Source organism: Gadus macrocephalus, chromosome 10 (assembly GCF_031168955.1).
Source record: "Gadus macrocephalus chromosome 10, ASM3116895v1".
NCBI classification, from domain to species: domain Eukaryota; kingdom Metazoa; phylum Chordata; class Actinopteri; order Gadiformes; family Gadidae; genus Gadus; species Gadus macrocephalus.
This window is the reverse complement of record NC_082391.1, coordinates 18421363-18438386: the sequence shown is the minus strand read 5'-3', so window position 1 is coordinate 18438386 and position 17024 is coordinate 18421363. Positions and strand designations below refer to the sequence as shown.

Below are 17024 nucleotides of genomic sequence, written 5' to 3'. Positions count from 1 at the left end.
CGTCTCTGTCTCCGTCTCTCTCTGTGTCTGGCTCTCTCTCTCTGTGTCTCTCTTGAGTATAGTTTGTCTAGCGAGTTGCCGGGAGAGGCTGCCTTGTCGGTGTTGCGGCCTTCCACAGGGGGGGAAAGAAATGAAACACGGCCTCCATTCAATGTTTGATTAAGGGGACGTCAGCCTTAAGAGTTATGGTACACCACTGGCCTTGTCCTGTTCTCACTGTGTGTAATGAGGGGTTGATCGCGAATTAGCGCAAGGTAAAACCGTCGCCCTAGGCTGAATGTAGAATGCAAGGCTTTTGTCATACCCTGATTTGTCATCGCCGAGCACAGGGATTTTTTTTTTTTGTGAAGAACCAGTTTGACCGTGTGTTGAGGTATAATATGGCAACGTAGGAGGCAGAGGTGTGGGCTTTTCCGCTCCAGGACTCGATTGAAATTGAATATCAATGTGTGCGTGTGTGTGACACTTTATGTGTGTGCATGTACACATCAGCGTAGATTTCTCTGATTACGTCAACTCCTTAGATGTGCAATTCAACACTAGCTCATGTTTAGTTTCACCATAACAGCAGTGACTCCTTCACGGGTTAGAGTTTCGGATTAACATGATAAAACAAATTCAGTCGTTTTTACTGTACCCCTCTTTTGATTAAAACAAACTCGAGTCCAACGGCCCACAAGAGAGCCAGTGCATTCAGGGTCCAGATGTGACGCCCGGTGTGTCCAGTCCGGATGTGTTGTGTCAAGTGCTAACCGGGTCACACCTCTGTACCCCCCCCCCTCAAGGTCACGGCGTCTCCCAGCTGCGTGCGGGCCTCCATGAAGATGCTGTACTGTCCCTACTGCTCGGGCCAGGTGGCCCTGAAGCCCTGCCAGAACTACTGCCTCAACGTGATGCGGGGCTGCCTGGCCAACCAGGCCGACCTGGACACCGAGTGGAACAACTTTGTCGGTGAGTCCCAACTCAACAAATTGTATTTAGTATCCGGCTCAGTCAATTCTCCAACCAAAGGTACCAGAGAAGAACCTTATGGTTCTTATGGTTCTTCTTCAGATATGGTTCTTCTGGTTTTTCTTCTTCTGCTAGTCAATTCTCAAACTAAAGGTAACGGTACTGGTTCTTTGGTTGGAGAATTGACTAGCATGCGGATGGGTTGGTTGACCAATAAGGGAATCGTTAGTGGATTTAAGTTCTTCTTTATTTCGTCGTTAGAGTGATATATTTGTTCTGACCGTTGATACATTTGGATGGAAGAAAGCAGAAGTTTAAGTCAAATATTCGTTCACTCTCTGGCATCTACCTCAAATCTTTGCCCATGTAATGTTTATGACTTCAGTACTTAACAGTATCATACATTATAGTACCGAATTATTCCCATGCATTCCGAAAATGTGTATGATTATTGTCAAGTTTGCTAAGATAAGATACTTGAAAACCGTATGATTATTCAGGCTCTTCAAGCGGCAAGAGGTTTTTAGAAACGGAGAGTGGAACAAGGTGTTCAGCCAGACGGTTATGTTCAGTTGGTGTGCTGACAGCAGGGCAGCCTGTGTGGCAGGCGGCCTCAGGTTTGTTCTGTGTGGCAGCTTCCCTGCGCCTGAAACAGAGCTCTGCATTCCTATCCCAGCTGCCCCCCACAGGCTCCATCTCAAGTCTGCTCCCTCGAGCACACGGCACAGTGCCTCCCCCTAGTGTTCGTTACACGTAAGGGCAACCGAAGGCATTCTTCTTGAATGCAATTGAATCTATCTGCATGAATTAAATGTATATTTGTTGTTGCTTTTTTGTGTCGTTGTTCAGATGCCATGCTCGGTTTGGCAGACCGGCTAGAGGGGCCCTTCAACTTTGAGTCCGTCATGGACCCCATCGACGTGAAGATCTCCGAGGCTATCATGAACATGCAGGAGAACAGCATGCAAGTGTCGCAGAAGGTCAGTGCTTCTCTCCTTCTGAGGAGGATAACATAAATAAATATACATAGCTCTATGTCGGCACACACGCACACCACTGGATGCCGCTGACCTATTCTCCGGGGTGCCTTCTGCAGATCTTCCAGGGATGTGGTCAGCCCCGGCCAGCCAAGGTCCCCCGGTCACAGCGCTCTGTGAAGGAGACGGGTTTCACCGGTCGCTTCCGCCCCTACAGCCCCGACGCCAGGCCCACCACGGCAGCCGGAACCAGCCTGGACCGACTGGTACGCTCCCACCACAACGCCAGCATAGCGATGATGAAGCAGTTTTACAGCGTGTATCTGTAGGACTTTCGGGGTTTGGTTGTTTGCGATGTTTGACTCACTGTTTATGCTCACTTTATTTTCTTCTTTTTTTTTTTTACCTTTTTCTTAAGACGACCGATGTAAAAAAGAAGCTGAAGTTCGCCAAGAAGTTCTGGTCCACTCTGCCGGACACGGTGTGCGACGGGGAGAGAATAGCACCGGGCGACGAGTGCTGGAACGGAACCGCAAAAAGCCGGTATGGACACCGCCACGCCCGCAAGCCCACAGTCCGTAGAAGTCGTTCGGCGGCGTGTCGGTTGTACACCCGCGCCCCGGCTGGCTCCGGTCTACATCTCACACCCTCCCCCCCCTTGTGCTTCTAGATATGACGCCGTCGTCATCGGCAATGGCCTAGCCAATCAGGTGTCGAACCCAGACGTGGAGGTGGACATCACGAGGCCCGACGTGGTCATTCGCAGTCAAATAGCCGTCCTGAAGGAAATGACCAGCTGGCTGAAGGCAGCACACAGCGGGAATGACATCTCCTTCGATACCGGTGAGGACCAAAAGACCGCACTAATGCCTCCTGCCTTCTAGGACTGATAATGAACTGCATTTTATTTATATTCATATTGCGCTTTTCTAAATACTCAAAAGACATGCATAAGAATAAAATACACAGGTAAAAAACAACAACAAGTAATAAGTACACGTTTCTTCTGACCAATGTACTTATTGTAAGTGTAAAATGTAGCGTAGAACCACGCCTTTTTTTTTAATACTCAAACCTCGCGGCCCCCGTGATCTCTGCAGGGGACGAGGCCAGCGGCGCGGAGGGCAGCGGCAGCGGCTGCGACTCGCCGACCTGCGAGACGGACCGTGACATCTACTTCTCCACCCCGGCCAACCCGGTCGTGCCCCGCGTCAAGATGGTGGTTGTGAAGAAGGAGGGGTCCACGGCCCACCGCGCCACGCTGGGCAGCTGGGCGCTAGCGGCCTGCGGGCTGGCCCTGCTCGCTCCCCACTGGAGATAGAAGCAGACGGGAGGCCCAGAGGGGAAACGAGAGCGCCAGGAAGGAAGAGGAAGAAGAAGAAAACGTACGGAACGAAGGGGACATCTGTCAGAGAACTTTTGAGAAAGAAAAGACTGCCTTCAGGAACCTTGGTCTGTCCGCCCTTTGTGGGGGGGGGGGGGGGGGGGGGGGAAGGGGAAGACTCTTATTAATATTACAATATTACAATAACTTCAGTTTTAATTATTTGTTTATATATTTTTTAAGGACATCGATGTACAGCGATATGATTTCCAAAAAAGAAAAAAAATGTAGTGTTTTCCAAGAACGCTTCGATGCTCGCAGCCCTTGAGAGCTCTGAACACTCGACGATTGGACACGGTATAGGATTGTTTCAATTAGCATTTTAATCTAAAATGATCGTTTATCTGAACCTAAACCATTGTGGCCTGAGCAATCAGAATAGGAAGCAACTGAACAACTTTTTTTGAAACAATGGAATTGTGTGGTATTTCCCAAATATCAAACACAAACAGCCCCTCCATCTACGTTTAGCAGGGTATAATTCTGTGTGCCTATGAAATGGAAAACTATTGCTTCCAATTCAGATATCAGCCAGTCGGTACTTGTAGGCTAGTTTGTTGTAAGAGTATTTAAAAATACTGAAAAAGGATCACCGTATCAGGTTTTTACAGTTGCACTGGAGAGCTGCTTACTGCCTCTTCCAGAGCTACAGAAAGCAACATTACCAAACAAGCCTCCCAACGGTTTTACCTAGAGATGCAATCATTCTTTGGGAAGGCATTCATGTGCCTTAATATGTATACAGTAGTTTCTAATAACAAGTTATTTCAACCTTAACGCCAGCTTTTATCTATCAACATCTCTTTTTTTAAGTAAATAGAAACCATTTTGGAAATTTAAAAATAATACCTCACAGTCATTAAACATCCATCAACGATCGTGTTTTAGATGTAACGGCAAGCTCGGTGTTGGTGTTAGTGGCGTGCGTTTGAATTTCTTAGGAGGACCGGCCCTCCCTAGGCATTACCCACCCTCTAAGGAGACTGGGTTCACTACACAATTGCTGACTGCCCTTCGGTACCGTTGTATCAGTTGTACACTGACCTGATGCGATTCTTGCGTGTCAAGAGAGACAAGAAAGAGGACGGTGAGCGGCATGTCCAATGATATCTGGGATGGGGGTGGGGGAGGAACAATAGTTAATATGGCTCTGGAGGTTTTCATCAAAGTACAACAAAACGACAGACTATTTTGACCACAGGGTTTGATGTGGAGAAAGTGTTGTAATTTCTAGATCTGTTTTGGAATGAAGATATATATTAGGTACTTCAGTGTCTTTTTAATGTTGGCTTTCTTTTTTGGAGCTGGTGGGACTGATTGTGCACAGATTTGGGGGCGGTGTACACCGATTTTGCCTCTGCCCCCCTTTCCCATCCCCCGTGTACACAAATGTACCTCTGTAGGTGATTTCAGTGTGAATGGACTCCTTTCTGAAAGCCTTTGGTGCTCGCGTCATGCCATTCCAAATGAACACGTGGAACCGGTTGACGTTTAATCATGACTTCCACCAGAGCGGAGCCGATGCAGGTGTCGGTGAGGTTGAAAAACCTTTGGTACGTCGTCAACTAATTCTTAAAGGCTAAACAAACAAACAAAAAAAAGAATGTAGGTTTTAATGACTAGTCAATGCAGTCTCTTGTATTTGTTGTCTGCTTGATCACGCTTCAAGGTGTTTTTGTACTAGGTTGCACTTGTAGCCAAGTGGCAAGAACAATGTAAGGTTTTTCTTTTAAATTGATATCCTGTCAGTTTCATAGCCCGGGTCTTTTCACCTCTCACATTACATGGTGCCGAAAATAGCTTTTTGTGTACAGTAAGTTATGCATGTTTTGTTAAGCGATGCCTTTGCAAAAGTGCTTCCAGAAGGGACAAAATTAGCTAAAACTTACAGTATTCCACATGCATCCACCATTCAGATAAAAATGATACATGAAGATTGAAAAGTGCTGGCATAAGACATTTTGTTAGACATTTTGAATCAACGCATTATATTTAATGCAGGTTAAAATAATAGAGAAAATCTGTTTAGACTTTTTACGGTTTTATTCCATTGATCCCAACGGAAAGGGAGAGAATGTGAATGAAACCAGTTAAGGACTCTCCCATCCAGCTGGGAGGGATGGGAGAATTTAAAACAACCAAGCAGCAGAAACACCTATGCAACCCATCACAGAATGTCTTGATATGGCAGGTTGGTTTGGTGGTGGGCCCTCTCATTAGAATGTTTCAGTGCCTACGTTCCCATGACCCACCAACATTTCTGCAAGGGCATGTGCATATTGTAGTTGTTTGTGAGAGGGAGCCGGATCTGTAAGTAACGAAGCATGAATCTCTCCCAAAAGCGGCGAGGGGATGTTCTGGGTAGCGATAGTTAAATGTCTGTGCTTGCGGGCCAGGGCAGTCACATTTCCCCCAGTGGATGTAAGTTAAGGATTGACTTGTTCATGTGAACCAGCGGGGAGCTGGCTGGGGGAAGCCTTCCGCCTGCCTGTGGCCCTCAAGGACAGAAAGTTGTACTCGTACACTGAGGAGTGGAGAGAATGGAGTGACTGAACAAGAGTTAAAGGAGAAAAAACAATGTAAATATTGAGCAACCTTTTTAGAGGTCTCTTAAAGAGGCTATAACAGTTCATGAGATTTTTACTTGTCGGAGTACTTCCTAAATGTTGTGGGAAACAAGATGAGGTAGATGTTAAATTGTAAGAGAAAAGGTATATTAAGCATCATTTCCTAGTCTTGTTGAAATAAAGACTGTCAATATTTAAGCAAATGTCTTTTCATTTAATGACTTGCATGAATAATGTAAACTCAAGATTTGTTCCTTTTCTGTATTTGTATTTGTGCCTCATGCCTAAAAGCTAAACTTCACATTCAAGACATTTGGGTTGAATGCGGATGGCTAGGTGATGATGTTGTTTATTCTCGTGTCATGCAACACAAGTGACACAAGCCCATCCCACACAGGATTACAAGACACTGATATAACCACACGAATTGTAGTACATAATCATGATATACTATACAATACATCCGGAATATGATGATATATAGCCTCTTCAAACGTTTCCGTCAACAAAACCCATGTGATGGTGGGAGGTTGTATTCAAATAATATATACATGGTCATAATTTAGTCTTAGATCACCATATTTTAATTATATATATATATAAAATCTTATTTTGTGTATAAGTGCCGATGACATAATCTAGCTGGTCAAATTGTAATTATGTTTACAGTACTTTACCCCACATCCCGGGTGTTCTTGGTTATGCGTGTTGATGTCAGACTGCTTGGACGGTTTTAGATTACCTTTTCTGTTTGAAGTTAGGCAGATTCTAAAATGGCACCTTTTTGTACAAGTGATGCTGGGAGCAGCCCGGTATTTAATCAAAGTTGAAGTATCTACAAAATGGTCTGCCGAAACCCGGGATCGAACCAGGGACATTTAGATCTTCAGTCTAACGCTCTCCCAACTGAGCTATTTCGGCGTCTGCACAACACGTCACCCCTTGGGTTAATACCAAATACATTTGCAGACTGCGATAATCGATTACATTTGATTGTAATCGAAATAATTGTTGCGTCTTTATTTAATAGATTATAAAAGTAACCGGAGATTTCAATTCTGGTAATAAAACATTAATCGGTGACGATGAGATTTCATGACGTAATTTCTACTCCCACTTTTAGCGCAGTGACTGCTGGGAAAGAAAGGTCAAGGATCGGGATCGGTAGCGGTGGGACACTGGGATACTTCCCAACAAATATTTTTTACGTGTTGCTTCAAGAAATAACACAGCGGTGTTTTACTTGTATTAAATTACAATCGTAACTGGAGATAATCTTACTCTAAACGTTTTATTTGCTACTGCGCTATCACTTTATGGTATGGTTAGCAAATGGTAGTGAATTGTGTTAGCGATCTTATTGTTGTTGTTTTGGTGGCGACCATTGTAGCTAGCTGGAAGGGTCGCTAGCAAAACAAACTACATTTAGTTTCCCCAGCTCGGGCAGGGGATCTGACCGCTTGAGTAATGATTATCTGTTTTTCTCGAGAAGATGGATGAAAAGTCCAGCCACAGCCACCGCCTCTTGATCGTCTTGCTCATGTTAATGCTCTTCGGCGTCATAGTTCTTCAGTATGTTTGTCCGGGTACCTCTGATTGCCAGATATTGCGCATTGGGTCAATTTTCAAGTCCAACAGTGCTAGTGATGCCATAACATACCGAAATGTTGACGGTAAAGACGGATCCCCAAAGGACCCGTATATCTCCGAGGACAATGCCCTGGTTCGCTTTGTCCCTCGCTTTAACTTTACAAAAGCCGACCTAAGTCGTGCTGTAGATTTTAACATTAAGGGCGACGACGTAATCGTTTTTCTGCACATCCAAAAAACTGGAGGAACCACGTTTGGGCGCCATTTGGTGCGAAACATCCAACTGGAGAGGCCATGCGAGTGTCATGCAGGTCAAAAGAAATGCACGTGCCTTCGGCCAGGTAAAAAGGAGACATGGCTCTTCTCCCGATTCTCCACCGGCTGGAGCTGCGGGCTCCATGCGGACTGGACCGAGCTCACTAACTGCGTTCCCACTCGGATGGATACACACGAGGCCCCCGAAACACCAATTCCAAGGTAAGATGTAAACAATATGAGGAATGATCCTAAATAAGAACTTCTGAAAAGTACTTTGACTCTTGTTTTATGTACGGTTTGGCCTGTTTTGCAAAAAAATTGACATACGAAACCTGACGCAAACATTTAATTGAAATATTACAGGAGGAACTACTATTACATCACCATCTTGCGGGACCCGGTGTGGCGCTACCTGAGCGAGTGGCGCCACGTGCAGCGCGGAGCCACCTGGAAGGCCTCCCTGCATGTATGCGACGGCCACTCGCCCACCCTGTCGGAGCTGCCCAGCTGCTACCTGGGAGACGACTGGTCCGGCTGCACCCTGCAGGAGTTCATGGACTGCCCCTACAACCTGGCCAACAACCGGCAGACCCGCATGCTGGCCGACCTCAGCCTGGTGGGCTGCTACAACGTGTCGGCCATGGGCGACGAGGACCGCTCGGCCGTTCTCCTGGAGAGCGCCAAGCGTAACCTGCGGGGCATGGCCTTCTTCGGCCTCACCGAGTACCAGCGCAAGACCCAGTACCTGTTCGAGCGCACCTTCCGCCTGGCCTTCATCGCTCCGTTCACGCAGCTCAACGGAACCCGCGCCGCCAGCGTGGAGGTGGCCCTCGACACGCAGCGGCGCATCCGCGGGCTGAACCGCTGGGACGTGGAGCTGTACGAGTACGCCCGCGACCTCTTCCTGCAGCGCTTCCAGCGGGCCAGGCAGCAGGAGAGGAGGCAGGCACGGGAGAGGAGGCAGCAGGAGAGGAGGCGGCTCCGCGGAAAGCTCTCCTCCTCCGCCAGGCCGGGAAGGCCTCTGAGGCCCACAGAGGAGACGACCCCCCCGCACCGGGCGGACATCCGCCCCGTCACCCGGAGCCAGTCGACCCAGGAGATGGTGGAGGGCGGCGGGGAGACCCTGGAGGCGGAGGGGCTGCTGCCCGACTGGTGGGACCTGGAGGAGAATGGCACCCTGGAAGACTACACGGACAATGTGGAGCAGTGGTAGTGGAGGGGTCGGTAGAGGCGTGGCGACATGAGGCATTATATGTACGGCTCATTTAGGACTGTATTAAACGATGGGTATTATGTTTTAGGGTAACCATGGTTGCAATGGTTTCAGCAAGAGGAGGTGGTTGTGTTTAGGTAAGAATCTAGACTAGAGAAACTAATCATGGAAAAGGCCTTTCGGGAAGGTTCAATGGAATGATACTAAGTAGGATGTCTTAATCTTTATTTTTGTTAATTATTTTGCCATGTTTGCCTCATTAACCCCAGTGGTCACAAGTCTAAATGTAAGTTTATTTTTCTGTCTCACAATTGTCAGTCCTTAATGATGATAACGCACATTTATTTATTGATCCAGATTGTATTTTTTTCTGTATTGTATTTTTTTCAAATAATTTTGCTAATCTTTGGGGGATTGTAAAGTAGAGCAATTACCGCAAATTAGACATTTTTTAAGCCTTGCCTGAAGTTTATTGGCAATCATAGTCCCGAATCATTTTAAGTAGTCAAATGGTACACTAAAGAATGAAATAGTTACTTTCTTTTCAAAACGATAAATTGTATAATTGTTTTTTTTACTGCATGTGTTGTAGGCTAAACTGACTTATCAATCATCCATGTGACCAATGACAAAAGCAGTTTTGCTTTTTTTTATACTTACCTCAATGCATAACATAACTATCGATGTTATGTGCATATGTAATGTTTGTGTCCTAATATTTTATATAAAAAAAAATAGAAACAAAACTACGCTGTGCTCATTCTGATCCATATTCCAGCATGTTTTATACTTTATAGTACCAGCAGGGGCCGGTATAGTACATTTTAAAGCTATATAAATGACCCCAGCAGGTAAAAGAAGTTTGGTTAAAATAAAACCGTAGACATATAACGATATCCATCCAAGGCACACGGTAATTTGTAACATTTAGGTAACATTTGTAACCTAAATGTAAGAACAAATCGTGATCTCGTGCGTTTTCTTCCTCAAGCGTTATAAAATAACCCCACAAACCGCCTTTAAAATGTTTTAATTTATCGACTAGGTAAAAACTGGTTGGAGTTACTGCTGCAGAAGGGTTAGTGAAGCATATAGATTGAAGCGTCTATTGTGAACTACATATTTGGAAATCCAGTTCAAAGACAACGGTACTGGTACTCGAAGGATCCACCTGGCTCCCCTTCCCATGTCCTTGCGTCATGACAGACTAAACGGTGCGTCTTCTTGCACTACTGCTCTATCCTTGTCCAATTTTTTTTTTCTCTCGAACTCCTCCCTCTCCATTTTGCCCTCCCTTAAATTTTGATTCTGTGTGGAATCTGTGACTACCGAGCAATTGGGGAACGGATCTCCCCCAGGCTCGCTCTCTCCCACTTTGATCTACGAGCGACTCCGTCGTGAGCCACGCGTCGATCTTGTTTTGGTTATTTTTAAATATTAAATTTCACCGCAGAAAACGTCTAGCTGGTGGAATCGGTGTTGACGGAAATTACGATTTGACACAGCAGGCTAGTGAGTTATTAGACAGCCGCACATGAACGAGGAGACGTTGAAATTTGAATGTGATTTGTGTGACATGCCCAGGTAAGAACATGTCTGGCGCAGTTGACTTTTTTCAGCGAGCCTGGCGCACTTGCTTGCATGCGATGTTATACTGTGGTATGCGTAACAACTCCAATCTTTTTGTTACAAATGCAATTATTTTGTGATGTAATTTTTGGTATACAAGTATTATAGTGCCCGGATATATACAAAGATTTATAATTGTGTAGCCTGTTCAAAGCGCATTGCTATGCTGGTGTCATTAACGTTTCACGGGGGTTATCGAGGAGCGAGAGGCTAACATGGTCAATTGTTGCGCACTGAACTGATTCAGCAGCCACGGGTGGATGAGCAGTGAGTGAGCTCTCTTTCGTTTTTGCATGTGAATCATGCTTATGTTGGCCTGGCGTTTCTAACTTTACGTGTGCGAATAGCTGGGTGCAAGCCCATGAGAGAAGTTGAAAGGCCAAACAAAGCTAAAAAATAAGCAAATCATGGAGACGTCTTATATCGATTGATAACGCCGCACTATTGGGTTTTACTTCCTGTTTATCTATGATCTGGTCAAAGGAAAGGTCTATAAATATACAATTGCATTGCGACTGCCGCTAAGATCTTGATCAACAACAACACGGTGACAAACGGGTTAAGGGTCAGACGCCGTGATCAGTCCATTCAGGCTATATTGTCCTACCTCGTTTAACAGTAAACGTGTCTAGACTCGCTCATAAGCCCTTCAGGCTTTGGACCCTGCGGCAGTCTAGCTCGTTTCTGTTACTAAATTAGAGCTGAATATCCACCAATCCATAGGCGTGCACAGCGTGTCCACGTCGCCTCTCTCTTGCTCAGACAGTTAAATGGTCTTTGCTAATATAACTATATTGAAATCGTTATGGGCCTCAGCACAATAATATGTGCACGGCTAATATATTTATTTTTTTGCACCCACACCGTATTATTTTTCTTCCTCTATTTGTTATTTCTGTATGTTTAACCAAATAGGCTAGACACGTTTTAACAGTGTTTTAGGGTGTTGCGCTACTTTAATGAGCTGATATGATAAATATAGCCTATACAGATTGACTTAACCTACTTACTTTACTCATCCACCCAGCCTGGGTTTGGCTTTGGTTTTGGCTTTGGCTTCTATTCTCATCCGAATTTGATCGATTCCCCCTACTACCATAGGACCTGTTGGTCATCCGGTTGCGTTTATCTCCCGTGTTTGGTTTTTTTCGGGAGCATCAGCTATCGTAGTAAGCCAAATGTATACACTTTTCTACCGAAACTGCTCTCAAAAGGATTCACATTATAATACATTTGAAGCATTAGTCTTCAAGCAGATAGAAATGACAGAATCTTAAAATGACTAGGTCAAATAAAAAGCAATAATAAAAAAAAGAATGCCCTGCCTGTTATAATTAGTACTTATGTTATTTATTTATTATACCACGCAATGTGTTTTTTGCTCCATTTCAATGCATATTTCTAAAATAATCCCATTGCCATCGGATTTATCTGAGCCTGTATCCATGTGATGCATTGTTGGCTTCTGAGATTTTGCCAATAACAGGAATAAAGTAATAACGTGCATTACATCTTTCATTATCATTCCCTGCAGATAGAAGGTGTTGTGCCTTGTATAACTACAGCCTAGGAATCAGCAGGTTAAGACAACCAAGAAAGCGACATAGTACAATGGATTTAAACTACAAACAAATGTAAAAATCCATCAAGGATGCTAAGTAGATCTTTGTGGTAACGCTAATTTGGCTTAATATGCACTTCTTACATAAAGCAATGTAAACGCTAATAGGAGCTTGTAACCTATTGTAGAAACAGCAGTAAGGCATAGCTTTGTACCACTAAGAAATATCCTTACCAGTGCATATCTATAAATAATAGCTTTTAATTGTTTTGTAATATCTTTTCCCCCCACAAATGTTTAACGTATTGTCATAATAGCCTAGCCGTTAATTCGTCAGAATGCAAGTACAGCAACATAGTGCTACCCTACCAATGATGGCACAGCGTGGGCTGGGGTCGGGATGTCCGCTCTGTCCTGTGTTCTACCATAGTGCGGACATCAGCCCTCCACTCCACTTGAAGGTTATACTGCTGGAGCCCAGAGGGGCTCGCTCACTATTGGCTGAGGGTCGCCGTGCGCCCTCCTCAACGCCAACCGGGCCTCCATGTTCTGTCCTACATTCACTCCGACCTCTACTGACCAGTGGGCTTTTAGCTCTTTGTCATAGCCACATATTACCATTTTATCATGATGATAAAATGAGTATGGAGTGCCTAGCGCAGTTACTCGCGGCTAAGCAGACTGCATCCTTGGAGGATAAGACATTCAGTGCAAGTTAATGACACACGTAGATACTGTATTTTGTTGGACGATGATATAACGAATGCGTTCAAAGTTGCAGGAACAAATGTTCCTTGATATTGCTCTACAGAAGTGTGTGTGTGTGTGTGTGTGTGTGTGTGTGTGTGTGTGTGTGTGTGTGTGTGTGTGTGTGTGTGTGTGTGTGTGTGTGTGTGTGTGTGTGTGTGTGTGTGTGCGCACACACACACTTTCCCAGTTGTCAATTTAATAACCAGGGTGGCCTCGATAGTAATATATCTCATTCCATTTGTAATATCCCTTTTGAACCCTATCCTGACCTTGTGTTTGCGTTTCTTACACCTGCTCTCGTCCTCATGCTCTCGTTCGTTGCGGAGCAACATTATGTTAGCCAGGGTTACAACCCTGCCTGCAATAGTCCCCTTCTACTATAAGAACATGCCAAATGCATTTTCTTATGTCAAATAAATAGCATTATAGCCCGGCATTAATCGCAATAAAATCCAAACATTAACTCAAACATGTCTGTAGCGACGGACAATGCTACACACAACCGAGGGGGCTGCCACACGCCACCTAGGGGGCTTTTGTGGGCTCGTCCAGACGCCGGACACAGGCTGGTGACGTTGGAAGCCGGTTTATTGTTAAGTTTTGAAGATAATGATTCGTAGAGATGGTGATCCGTACTTCCAGCCAGGAGAGCTTCCTGAGTGTGTGTGTGGTGATAATAACCTGTGCACATTGATTGCTCAATGCATGACAGGTGTGCAGCCTCACTCAGCCCCAGAGTCCAATCAGTGTGACTCGGACCAGGGGAGGCTTCTTCAGCCAGCCATCCACCACTCGCACTCTGCATGGTCCATCCAGAACGATGGATGGATTTGAATTAGTATTAACAGGTCATATTCTTATTCAAAAGAGAACATGTGTTTTACATGGCAATCAAATCTCCATAATTAGCCTTCTATGTTTATGTTTCAATAATGAACTAACTAATTTGTCTTGTCAGTTGTCCCACACACTGCCTCTTACCCTTTACATTGCTGCTTCTCTCTGCTGGAGCTGAATAATTCACAGAGAGGGCTAATTAATCTCATGGTGAGCCTCAATGGGGTAAAAAAAAAAACGTCTTATCTGTAAATAATGTATTAGAAATATCGTAAAAAATATATATATGGTTAATAAGATATTTTATACCATAGTGTTGTAAGTGAGTATATTCTGCGAAGCCTGTTTGATTTGATTGAGTCGTTCTATTTGGAGTAGCTTTCTCTCTTCTTATAATTCTATAATAACACAATTCCGAGGTTGTCTTGGAAAACAATAAAACAAAGTGTAGAACACAGTCCTAACTGAAACAATATTAAGTTCTTTCAATTCACATAGAACTGACATTTGGTGATTCAGAAGCATTGTGCACTGTGTCTACCACACCTGGAGCTGCAGAAAACCTTGATTAAAATAATAAATATTACTTTAGTTCGTTAGAGGGTACCCAAGGAGAATCAACAATAGAGTAGAGAGGCAGAGTAGAGAACATTAGAGAGATCAGTTGAAGGGTCATGGAGCGCCGTCTCTGTACTCTGAGCCAGTTGTAGAGTGCAAGAGTACACCCACCCACTGTATCTCCTCACATTCTGGAGGAGGGCTGTCCCGCCCTTCTGCTCCCTGGTAACATTCTAGGGAACGCGTCTCCTGGAACAATTGCACTAGCAAGCACAATGCATTACAAGCGTTACGCTTGTAATGCTTACAAGCGCAACGCAAGCGTGATTAAAGCGTAAAACGAATTGCGCTACCAGCAAGCCCTGTGCTAGCATGCCCTGCGCTAGCAAGCATGGCTCTGCAGTGCCTGCAGTGTGTCTTGCAGCTCCCTCACTGGGCCTTTGGAAAGTGTGCGTTCGCAAGGGCGTTGGGTGCCGTTGTGTGGATCTGAATACAGGATGGCTAGAGCCCCCCCCCCCTCACACACACAACTGGAGGATGAGGGAGGGGGGGCAGGTGGGCTGGGGGGTTGCTTTTATATCGATCCATGGGAGGCGGAAGCATTAAGGAGTAAAAGATGAAGCATGGCAATCTCTGTCTCTTTGTCTCGGTGTGTGTGTGTGTGTGTGTGTGTGTGTGTGTGTGTGTGTGTGTGTGTGTTGTGGTTTTGCAAATGGCTGTATCAGTTTAATTCCACCCCCCCTCTACTCAAATCTCTCTCTCCCTCCCTATACTGCAGTGTTCTCCTTTGGGTTGTGCACATTAGCACACACACACTTGTTCCCTTGCCCCCCCCCCCACCGCCTCCTCCGTCTGTGTCTGTCGCCATGAGACACGGGGGCCGATAGAATCTGCTCCAACCCGTTCTCCCCTCCTCCTTACAGTCCTCCTCCTTATTTCGCACTGTCTGTCCTGCCTCTTTGTCTGTTTGTTTACCCTGTGTGTGAACACGTGAAACGTGGGTCGGTCGTCTCGTGTGGTGGATCCTTCTCCTCTGTTGGAATATGTTGACATGTTGCAGTGCAGCCATAATTCCTGGGGCTTCTCTGCTTCCTGTGTGAACGCATTCCATGAACGGTTGAATTGTGCCGTCAGTCTCCCAGCGAGGGGTGTGTTCAACACACAATTAATCACACATCTGGTCCACTTTTCTAATGACACATGGAAAATGAACCTTTATTTTTTTTATATATATATATATATATATATATATATATATATATAAATTGTTGCATATGTTGTGGTCTGTGAGCTACGTGGCTTCGGTCTGGGCATGGGACTCTGTGCTACAGATAAGAGGCAGTGCAAACACAAGGTTTGCCCAGTGCAAGGGGAGCAGCCGTTGCGGTACCTCTCTCGCCATTGGTCGGTGACGTTGTTGCCTGCCTTTTAATGCTGCGCCTGATTGGCCGCAGCCTTGCCAGCAGCATAGCAGCTGCAGTTTTGAAGCAAGAGCCCCATTGCTCATCCTCATCCCGCCCCTCACTTCCTCTTTTTATTTTTTCCATATTGTTAACTATTCGCTGTAGTTACGGATGAACGTGCCACATGTGCTGGGCCGAGCTTGTTCAAGGACACGGCAATCTGGAGCCCGCTCGCGATATGGTTCATGTCAAGTTTTTCAATTACTTTATGGTCTGCAGTGCAGGGGGAAGTCAAACCTACTCCTTTCTTATTGCCTGTGCTCCCCTCCCGCATCCTCTCTCTCCTGCTCTCTCTCCCTTTTGTGCTCGCTCTCTCTCCTCCTCTCTTTATCCTGCTCTCTCTCTCTCCAGCTATCTCTCTCTCTCTCTGTTTCTCTGTCCCACTCTCTCCTGTATCACTTAATCAAGACATAGCTTGCCCTTTCCTGTTCATTGCAGCCTCCCTCGCTCCTTCCCGTATGCTCCTCTCCCCTATTTGTTTCTCGTTTCACTCTCTCTCTCTCTCTCTCTCTCTCTCTCTCTCTCCTCTCCCTCTCTTCCCCTCTCCCTCTCTTCCCCTCTCCCTCCCTCTCTAATTCTTCTCTCTTTCTGCCGCGTGGCTCTCATCGCCCTCTCCTAAGCCATGACATTAGTTCTGAAACAAGGACCTGGATCTATCGTGTCATTGTTGTTTTTTTGGTTCCTCCTGTTGGCTTGACTCGTTCAACCTAATTTTGTATCCTACGTTTTTTTTTTCTTCCATGCAGCGTTGGCAATCCCATAACCCGGCGCGTGCAGTGTATTTCCCCGCGAGGAGGATGAGGACAAGAGGATAACCGAGTCACCCTGCCAGAGAACTACGGGACGAGAGTAGGGATCAGGAAAAAGGGACGGAACAGAAACAGAAACAGCAAAGCAAAAGGAGGAAGTGGGACGTTTCCAAGTGCCTCGCTGCTGCTGCTGCAAGTTTTGCCCGAGAGCTCCCCCGCACCGCGTGGCTCTCATCGTACTGCGTTGCCTCCGCCACCACCGTCCACGCTCTGCGTCGCGCTCCCTCCCCCCCCACACCGCCGCTGCCCCCCCCCCCCCACCACCCTCTCCACCAGAAACGGTCCACGGGGCTGGATGAGACCGAGGTGCTACACACCCTGCATGTTTGGCCTTGAATGGGGCTGTTTTTTTATTCCCACTGACAGCCGGAGAGAGATCGTACCTCCCTCCCTCATTCCCCTCCCGTGCCCCCCCCCCCCCCCCCCCCCCCAGCCCCAGACCCCGCCTCCCTCCCACGGCCCCGGCCGCTGTGCTCG

The 17024-nt window shown here is 46.0% G+C and overlaps 2 protein-coding genes and 1 non-coding gene across 3 annotated transcripts in view; 2 read left to right on the top strand and 1 right to left on the bottom strand.

Moving 5' to 3' along the window:
• Positions 1 to 6082, top strand: part of gpc4 (glypican 4) — a 31347-nt gene extending 25265 nt beyond the window's left edge. Inside the window, exons 4-9 of the mRNA XM_060063576.1 lie at positions 786 to 951; positions 1801 to 1931; positions 2048 to 2194; positions 2347 to 2471; positions 2599 to 2771; positions 3029 to 6082. Of these exons, the coding sequence (XP_059919559.1) occupies positions 786 to 951; positions 1801 to 1931; positions 2048 to 2194; positions 2347 to 2471; positions 2599 to 2771; positions 3029 to 3249 (963 nt within the window). The 3' untranslated portion in view covers positions 3250 to 6082. The remainder of the gene's footprint in view (positions 1 to 785; positions 952 to 1800; positions 1932 to 2047; positions 2195 to 2346; positions 2472 to 2598; positions 2772 to 3028) is intronic.
• A 645-nt stretch (positions 6083 to 6727) lies between these two features.
• trnaf-gaa (transfer RNA phenylalanine (anticodon GAA)) lies at positions 6728 to 6800 on the bottom strand. Its single transcript has one exon. It is a non-coding gene; the product is annotated as a tRNA-Phe (tRNA).
• A 199-nt stretch (positions 6801 to 6999) lies between these two features.
• On the top strand, positions 7000 to 9831 carry hs6st2 (heparan sulfate 6-O-sulfotransferase 2). The gene is made up of 2 exons (XM_060063587.1): positions 7000 to 7946; positions 8091 to 9831. The coding sequence occupies exons 1-2, from the start codon at positions 7372 to 7374 to the stop codon at positions 8938 to 8940; spliced, it is 1425 nt and encodes a 474-aa protein (XP_059919570.1). The 5' UTR covers positions 7000 to 7371; the 3' UTR covers positions 8941 to 9831.
• The last annotated feature ends 7193 nt before the right edge of the window (positions 9832 to 17024 follow it).